Here is a 9,387-nt window from a genome sequence, read left to right as displayed (position 1 = left end):
AAAACTTGGCGTCGCCCACGTGTACACATTTTAACACTAATCAGTGGTTTTTGTCATTTGTTTTATTTTATTTTTCAGTTATTTTAAATTCAACGCTATGCAGTATTTTACTGAAGTGTTTAACAGCACAAAAAATGTAAGTATAATGAACATCAGCTGCAGACAGGAGACAGTCTTTTGGCCCCACAAACGGGATATAAGAAATAAGAAATAAGAAAATGACTGTTATTTATTTACTCAACATGGCTAATTCTGAAACAAGTGAATGATCTTAAGCTCCGCCACTCCACCCATTGGCATGTAATGGCAACCTAAATCCTTACATTAGAGCTATTTCAGACTTGACAATTATAAATAATCAATGTATGAGACGCTGTACGTTTTCCCGTCCACAACTGCACTTTAAAAGTACTCCGATTAAATATGCAAAGTGTGTCCTTCATTGCTGATCATGCTTATTGGATAGACTATTTGGACAAATGGTATTGGGACACCTACAGGAGCTTTCTGATTCCATTCTACATCCATATGCATTAATATGGAGTTGGTCCCCCTTTGCAGCTCTAAGATTCCAGTCTTCTGGGAAGCTTTCTACAAGATGTTGGAGAGTGTCTGTGGGAATTTTTGCCTGTTCATCCAGATGAGAATTTGTGGTTAGACACTCGTACTGGACAAGAGGGCCTGGCTCACAATCTCTTTAGAAGGACCCATTCTTTCACAAATGTGTGTAAAGGCAGGCTGCATGGCTAGCTGCTTGATTTTATACACCTGTGGCAATAGGACTGAATGAAACAACTGAACTCAATGACTGAGGTGTGTCCCAATACTTTTGTCCATATAGCGTACGCCTAATGATGAACTGAAAAACAAAGAAATGCTCTCAAGTTCAGATGAGCAGCAGCCAGCTAAGCCAACAGATCTCCTGGAAGACCAGCTTGGTTCCGGCTTAGTTATGCCAGCCCACGATGAATAAAGGCTCAAAACTGAGCAAGACACGTAGAGCATCTAGTGCTGGAGAAACAACCCAGGCTCTGTGATGGGTGGAGTTGTTATCTTGCTGGCTAGCAGGCAAATATTTCCACACAACACAGACCAGGTTCAGTGCTACATGGCTAGAACCTTTTTAAAAATACACTATATTTCCAAAAGTATGGTCATGGGTGTATAAACCAAGCACCTAGGCCTGCAGACTGCTTCTACAAACATTAGTGAAAGAATGGGTCTCTCTCAGGAGCTCAGTGAATTCCAGCGTGGTACCGTGATCGGACGCCACCTGTGCAGCAAGTCCAGTCGTGATTTCCTCACTACTAAATATTCCAAAGTCAACTGTCAGTGGTATTATAACAAAGTGGAAGCGATTGGGAGCGACAGCAACTCAGTCACGAAATTGTAGGCCATGTAAAATGACAGAGCAGGGTCAGCAGATACTGAGGACCATAGTGTGCAGAGGTCGCCAACTTTCTGCAGAGTCAATCACTACAGACCTCCAAACTTCATGTGGCCTTCAAATCAGCTCAAGAACAGCATAGAGAACTTCATGGAATGGGTTTCCATGGCTGAGAAGCTGCATCCAAGCCTTACATCACCAAGCGCAATGCAAAGCGTCGAATGCAGTGGTGTAAAGCGCCGCCACTGGACTCTAGAGCAGTGGAGACGTGTTCTCTGGAGAGACTAATCACGCTTCTCTGTCTGGCAATCCAATGGATGAGTCTGAGTTTGGTGGTTGCCAGGAGAACGGTACTTGTGTGACTGCATTGTGCGAAGTGTAAAGTTTGGTGGAGGGGGGATTATGGTGTGGGGCTGTTTTTCAGGAGTTGGGCTCAGCCCCTTAGTTCCAGTGAAATGAACTATTAATGCTTTAGCACCAAGAGATTTTGGACAATTTCATGCTACCAACTTTGTGGGAACAGTTTGGGAATTGCCCCTTCCTGTTCCAACGGCGCTCCAGCACACAAAGCAAAGTCCATAAAGACATGGATGAGCAAGTTTGGTGTGGAAGAACTTGACTGGCCTGCAGAGTCCTGACCTTAACCCGATGAAACACCTTTGGGATAAATTAGAGCAGAGACTGCAAACCAGGCCTTCTCGTCCAACATCAGTGTCTGACTGCACAAATGCTCTTCTGGAAGAACAGTCAAAAATTCCCACACTCCTAAGCCTTGTGGAAAGCCTTCCCAGAAGAGTTGAAGCTCTTATAGCTGCAAAGGGTGGGCCGAAATCATATTAAACCCTATGGATTAAGAATGGATGCAATTTCAAATGCAGGTGAAGCCATATGACCAAATACTTTTGGCATTAGTGTATATATTCAGCACATTCTCTGTCAATCTGAAAAACCATTTACCATAAAAAAATTAAGCATGAAGTGCTTGTATGTAGGACAAATGGTTCTAAATACAAGCATTGCTTTTGCAAAAGAACCAAATACGTAGGAAGAACCCTTCAACTGGCAGCTTGGATTCTGACTGAATAATCTAAATTAGCCTTATGTGCAGAGCCACATTGTGCCTGTCTTGTGTTCAAGGGCTCCTTACTAAAGGAAAATGCTCAACATAGAACCAAGAAAAAAAAAGGTTCTTTGCATCATGAAAGGGTTCATTCAGATGCGAAAATGCATGAATGTGCTATAGATGGTTACTTAGAGCCTTTTTCAAAAGGGTTCTTCTGTTTCAAAATTGACATAGCAACAATAGATCCCTTTTGAGGGCTATATGGAAACAAGCACATACCTGAAAAACAACATGACGCAAAGAACCCTCTCATCAGGCAAAGGGTTCTTTGCGCGTTCATAGCTCTATAAAGAACCAAAGAACCATCTTTAAGAGTGTACATAACCTTGTTCCAAATGTCTAGTGCTCCGGATATTTGGCACAACTGTTCTAGCTCTACAGAAGCAGCTGTTTCAACCTTGTCTTTTGTATTATCAGTGAGGCATGTTAGCAGCCTGGCTCAGCCAATCTGGTTTTAAGAGCAGAAACTTTCATTTGGCAACACACTTAATTGGGGGGGGAGGTTGGAATCACTTCCTTCACACTGAAGTCAGACACAGTGGTGGACTTTATCATTATTTTATTGAAAAGATGAAGCCAGGCTGGAACTTATGCGATGCTCCCAGCGTTTGAAGCAATCCTGGGCCACAGATCTGCACATTCCTTGGCTACAGGTCCCGTGATGGCTGAGCCTGGAAAAGAGAAAACAAGTGCAGGTGAACAACAGCTGCCGAAATAATTTTAAAACTAAACATTTTAATTTTCAGTAACTGTTCAACGCACAGAGGGTTCTCAAAATGAATGATGTGACAGTACAATAAAACCGCTAATGATACAGACGGAGATGGTGGCCATCAGGTTGAAAAAGGCTGCAGTGTTACTTTAAGTTTTTTCCTTCATGTGTGTTTCTCTCAATTACTACACTGAACAAATATTCCGAGACGTCTAGTTTGTTCCATCACGGATTGAGATCGAACAGTACAGTTAACACTGCCATCTCACCCAAAAGCAATGGGATTCACTATTTCCTTCCACGACAACTCACTCAGCCACTGAGCAGACGAAGCAAGTGCTTTTCAGAAGGAGATTGCTCGCACGCATTTAATTGCTCACCTTTCATTTCCCCCTTGTTATTCACTATGACCCCAGCATTGTCTTCAAAGTATAAGAACACGCCGTCTTTTCGCCGGTATGACTTCCGCTGCCGTATCACCACCGCAGGATGCACTGCAACACAAAAGGAAAAGATTTACTTCTCAATTCCACAACAGGAACATCTACTCAAGTGAAATATTAATTCTACTCTAATTATAACCACTTCAGTCAGTTTTAGTAAATAGTCACCTAAAGCAACTCTGCACTTTTCATTTAAAATAGCACTGTTTCTCCAACTTTAGGGCCTCTTTTGTAAGGACACAGACAGGTTTGCTGTAAACAATCATATCGCTGCTGTCAGAATAAAACCTTGCAAATCCATTTTTGTTGTTTCAGTTTTTGACCGTTTCAAAATGCCTGTTGCCCTTTACATTAAGTGTAAATTTCATGAAAAGTGGACCAACAGAAATGGCCCAGATTGACTTTTTTTTTGGGGGGGGTTTGGTGGGTCAATTGACTGTCAGACGGTTCTTCAGTACTGAAGACTGGATACAACTGATTCGTATGGAACAAGAACGCAGCATCTTCGATGAACCTGGACACCTGAAACTTTCATCTCAAATTACATTAAATTTGTTTTTTTTTCTTTTCCTGTAAAGTTACCATTCTGGAGATACAAAGCTTTCTACCAGAACAGAATTATGAATCTGATGTGACAATGCAGGCAGATGAACAGATGAAGTCCACAATCTCACGATAACGTAGGCGTGCGTGAGGAATTATGGTGCATAGCCGTTTATAAATCACAAGTGCTAAATAAGCATCTTTAGAACAAATTCTGAATGAAATTTCACATCAAATCATTAATGGCACATCAAAATGTACACAAGTGTGCAGGTGAGTGAAAATCTTAGGCTCGTAGTAACTTGCTCAAAGAATAATATACACGAGTAGTTCACCATTCTCCAAGTGTAATTTTTAAGGAAGTTATTAAATAAATAAATGTAAATAAATAAATAAACACACACTTCCATATGTGCGAACTGGTAAGTCCGGGGTAGATAAAGAGGTGCAGGACATACAGAGGTTAAAATACATCGCTGTTGTCGGAACAAAGCCTTGCATGTCCTAAGTGGTAGCTTTACAGGAGACGGAAAAACACATGCATAAAAGTAAAGTCAATGTAACCAGCAGTGCAGCCCAGTAAGAACTCAATGACGCTCCTGCAACAGACATTCAGAATGAGATCAAGAAAATAAGCAGCTGAGCATACCGTGTTGAACTAGTATGCATCGTTGCAATGTGTTGGTGTATCTTAGCTAGTGTCAGCCCAAGGCCAATATTACATTGAAAATGGAAATATACTGACATACAGCACATTTTCAGGCACTCTTTAAGCTGTACTGAATCGACACCACTATTGTATTGAATTATGAATAACAGTTGTTACAATCTCAGCAGTACCCATAGCACACCAGAGTCATGTGGGAGTTTGACAATATAATTTTTAAAAGTAAACGATGAGTTGAATCATAACTATTCATATATAAGTATTATATGGTGGACTCAAGATCACAGCTTGATGCCGTAACGCATTAATCTTCAATAAAAGAATTGTGCCTTTTTCCTGCCAATCCTGGCGGTTTTATTTTTAGGTCCATGTTAAGAGCAAAGCTGGGGAGGTTTTTTCCATGACAGCAAGAGTTACAACTGGTGTAGGACCATGCTGCGGAAAAATCATCTTTAATTCAATTCACTTCACTTCAAGACAATCCCAGATCAGTACCCTTCTTCCCAGTAGTTGTGAACTAGTGTGTGCTCTGTACTCCCCGCTTTGCAGAGCACACTTACCCTTTTTCCTGAGCTCTGGTTTGCCTTTCTTCACAGTGGCCATAACCATGTCACCCACACCTGCGGCAGGGAGCCTGTTCAGACGACCCTTGATGCCTTTGACTGAGATGATGTACAGGTTCTTGGCACCTAACAAGGAAAACATGGATCGGTTACTGATATTACAAACCACTATGGCAAGTAGATGTCACAAATACACCGTTATTTGAACTTATTATTGATGTGGAAAGCACTAAAAGACATATCAATGCAATTGAACATGTTTACGTAGTTTTAAACTGCACCCATTTACAAGCGTCATAAGTTGTTCCATCACCGATTGAGATTGAACAGTACAGTCAGTAAAGCTGCCATCTCACCCATAAGCAATGGGATTTAATATTTCCTTCCACGACAACTCACTCAACCACTGAGCAGACGAAGCAAGTGCTTTTAAGAAGGAGTTAAGGGGGAGTACACAAGGCAATACAGCTTACCAAGAGAAATAGTGTGGCTGCATAAAAATGTATTACATGAAGAACAGGGCCTGTTCTGAAAACCTAGTTTTTGAAAAATGTTCACCAAATGCTCAGTTCATCTCATTCCAACCACGTGTGCAACAATGATAGGTGTTTTATCAAGTGGTCAGGATACCATACCTGTGTTGTCAGCACAGTTGATGACCGCTCCCACTGGGAGACCCAGTGAGATGCGGAACTTGGCTCCAGATGATCCACCACGTCCTAAAGAGATCAACAGTCAATATATACAGTTAATATATGAAAGAGTTAGATAAACTGCCTGACAGACAGTTTAAGGTTATAGTCTTAGACAATACAAGTACCATGGAGGAAACTTGCAAAGTTAAACACATGTAATATTTCAGGTTCACCACTATCATTGTCACCATTATATAACGGTTATGAAAAGTTATAGGTTCATCACTTTAATATACTGTCAGTCACTACGTCACACAAACCACTGAATGACAATTCACATCTCAGAAGACCGAACTGCACAAAAAACATTTAAAATGAGCAGCTGACCTAAACAAGCACCAATTACACCTCCAACGCATTAAGGCCGAATTCTGAGGCAGCCACGTTTTTGCTCTCTCCATACTTCCAGAAGAACTGCAGCTGGTGTTCTCACTCCTCGCTTGATTCAGGTGTGTTGGGAGCTTGAATGGAGCAAAAATTGTGAGTTTGCAAACACTGAGCTGGCTGATACACAGGCCCATGTGTCATGTGCATCAGGCCCACCATACAATCCTATCTGGCCCTCAAAAGTGTTGTAATTTTCTGTTAATATTAGCCCGTTTCACAATGTGCTGCACTACAGTGCACTGCAACACAATGTGCTCCAACTTTCCTACCCCAACAACAGTCTATGGGACAGCAGTTACACCTCAATTCTACACCAGTCACATCACAAATGCATTTCAGCTGCAGTTCAATCAACAAACACCCAACATCAACTCAGGACCCCAGAAATTTAGCCCAAGTCTTAACGAACTTCCAGGAAAGAAAGGAAGTCAGGTGCCTAATTAAAGCAAATAGGCAGGTTTAAAAGACTGAGACACCTGCTACAACTCAACTTCAACAGGAATTCCACCAATATTTACAAATTTCTGCATATTTATGCTGCAAAGCAGTGGTTTGGTGTGAAATGGCTGATTGTAGAGACTCAGATTTCCATACAGTGGTGATAGGACCCAGGGGTCATAACAAGCACAGCCAATTCATTTTCTATCCAGAACCACCAGTGGACCTATACATGGACAATTCTGTCTCTACTTTTAAATCTAAACTTAAAACCTCTTCTATTGCTTATAACGGTTCTCAATCTTTAAACCAGCCCTTTGCCAAGCCCTATGTCTTTGCTTGTCATGTTATGACTGTGCTTTGTGTTCTCATTTGTCTGTTTTCTATTTTGAAAACCTGTAAGCGTCTGAGTTCTTGAAAAGCACTATATAATGTAGTACTACTACATCTTTATATGTTATGCTGCTAAAATAGTGAAAAATGTGAAAAACAGTTTTCTTTGGCAACTTTTGTCTCAACATCCTGCATCTTTCCCCTCAATATGAATGGACAAATGTCAGATTATTACAATTTGAATATGAGCAAAGCACTAAAGGACATCGTCAACTGAACTCATGTTCACACAGTTACAAACTGCACCCATTTACAAGCTTCCGCTCAAGTTGTTCCATCACCGATTGAGATTGAACAGCACAGTCAGTAACGCTGCCATCTCACCCAAAAGCAATGGGATTTAATATTTCCTTCCACGACAACTCACTCAGCCACTCAACAGACGAAGCAAGTGCTTTTAAGAAGGAGTCGCGTAGCATAAACCACATTTCAAGATAATACAGCTGCGATGAAACAAGACCGGCTGCTTAAAATGCGTTACAAGGACAAGGGCCTGTTCGGAAAGCCTAGCCAAGAGAACATCGATGGCTGCCATCAACTGCCTGGTTCATCCCATTTCCCCATGTGCAAGTGGTCCGGGTTCTGGATATTGATTCAAACACGTTTAGAGCCAAATTATCACAAAGTACAGTGAAACATCAACCCAGGCATCAGATTCATAGCCGTTTAACATACTAACTCTCTAAGGTTAGTGGGAGCTTTTAGAGGTGGACGTCTGGTTCCTATCACCACCAGTGTGAACAAATCTGACTCGGTTTCTCTAGAACAGCATTTCACACCAAACCACTCTGAATGACCATTTGCATTTTAACCAGGTAATTAAGCGGAACTTCTGAGATTTCGGTGGAGCTCCCCTTTGACACTTCCAACGTTACGTGCCGCTGTAGAAGCGCTGCTCGGCTAATCGAGCCTGGCTGGTGCGGTAACAGCTCCTGTTCTGGGCAGTTACTGGTTTAACAGCAAAATACGTCTCACGCATCAACTTCACACTCAATTTAAGAATAACAGCCCACGACGCGGCGCGCTGGGAGACTTTTATTCCCGAAGAGTCCGAACATCTTCACTAACAAGCAAACCGGCGACGCTAGTTTCCTCCATTAGCGCCAAAACAGTCTTTTCACCGAAGTTTCAAAACTAAAAGATCAATACACACATAATCGGGCAGAGAGGGGCTTAGTGTTACCATAAAAGTGCCTTTCGTGTTATTAAATGAGCCTGATTTGCAGGATTAAAGTCGATTTTAGAGTCAGTGCTGCTCACCTCTCTTAGACATCGCGGCTGGGAAAGGGAAAGGAAGGAGGAGAAGGAACGCGAGGAAATGACGCTCGCGCCCACAGCGTTTCAGCGCCGCCCGCTGTGGCGGCCCCTGCTGGTGGAGGAGTGAAGCGCAGCGCTATACTGCGCATACGGAACTCACAGCGGTATTTTTAAATCCTTTATTTACAGACGTAACACTAAAATTAGAAGCATAGCGCACCTAAATAAAGTGATATAATTAAAATAGGCCTATCTGTCTGCCTGTCTGTCTGTCTGTCTATCTATCTATCTATCTATCTATCTATCTATCTATCTATCTATCTATCTATCTATCTATCTGTCCGTCCGTCTATCTGTCTGTATATCTATTGTCACGACAGTGGCTGGACCTATCTCTGGAGGAAATGAGACAGGGATGAAGTCCAGGGACTCACTGAGTGGTGTTCAGAGAACAATCTCACCCTGAACTCCTCAAAAACAAAAGAACTCATTATAGACTTCCGGCGGAAAGGAGCAGTCCCCACACCACTGTACATCGATAGGGACTGTGTTGAAAGAGTCCCTTTCTTCAGATTCCTGGGCACACACATTTCTGAAGATCTCTCCTGAATCACCAACACCATGGCAGTGGTCAAGAAGGCGCAACAGAGGCTCTACTTCCTCAGAATTCTCAGGAAAAACAACCTTCAGGAGCTGCTGGAGTCCTACTACCGCTCCGACCATCGAGAGTGTGCTGACATACTGCATCTCAACGTGGTACAGCAGCTGCTCAGTGGCAG

At 42.2% G+C, this 9,387-nt stretch overlaps 1 protein-coding gene across 1 annotated transcript; it reads right to left on the bottom strand.

Moving 5' to 3' along the window:
- Positions 1-3,052: 3,052 nt before the first annotated feature.
- rpl23 (ribosomal protein L23) lies at positions 3,053-8,754 on the bottom strand. The gene is made up of 5 exons (XM_017710393.2): positions 8,612-8,754; positions 6,074-6,157; positions 5,436-5,564; positions 3,603-3,716; positions 3,053-3,181 (listed from the first exon to the last, which is right to left on the bottom strand). The coding sequence occupies exons 1-5, from the start codon at positions 8,622-8,624 to the stop codon at positions 3,099-3,101; spliced, it is 423 nt and encodes a 140-aa protein (XP_017565882.1). The 5' UTR covers positions 8,625-8,754; the 3' UTR covers positions 3,053-3,098.
- Positions 8,755-9,387: the final 633 nt, after the last annotated feature.

Source organism: Pygocentrus nattereri, chromosome 14 (genome assembly GCF_015220715.1).
Source record: "Pygocentrus nattereri isolate fPygNat1 chromosome 14, fPygNat1.pri, whole genome shotgun sequence".
In the NCBI taxonomy this organism is placed as follows: domain Eukaryota; kingdom Metazoa; phylum Chordata; class Actinopteri; order Characiformes; family Serrasalmidae; genus Pygocentrus; species Pygocentrus nattereri.
Note: the sequence above shows the minus strand (reverse complement) of the source record. Positions and strands in the feature narration are given on the sequence as shown.

Coding starts and splice junctions, on each gene's coding strand:
- rpl23 (XM_017710393.2), bottom strand. Junction 3,717..5,435: donor ACCAGAGCTCAGGAAAAAGG/GTAAGTGTGCTC, acceptor TTTGTGTTGCAG/TGCATCCTGCGGTGGTGATA. Junction 3,182..3,602: donor TAACAAGGGGGAAATGAAAG/GTGAGCAATTAA, acceptor TCTCTTTTCCAG/GCTCAGCCATCACGGGACCT.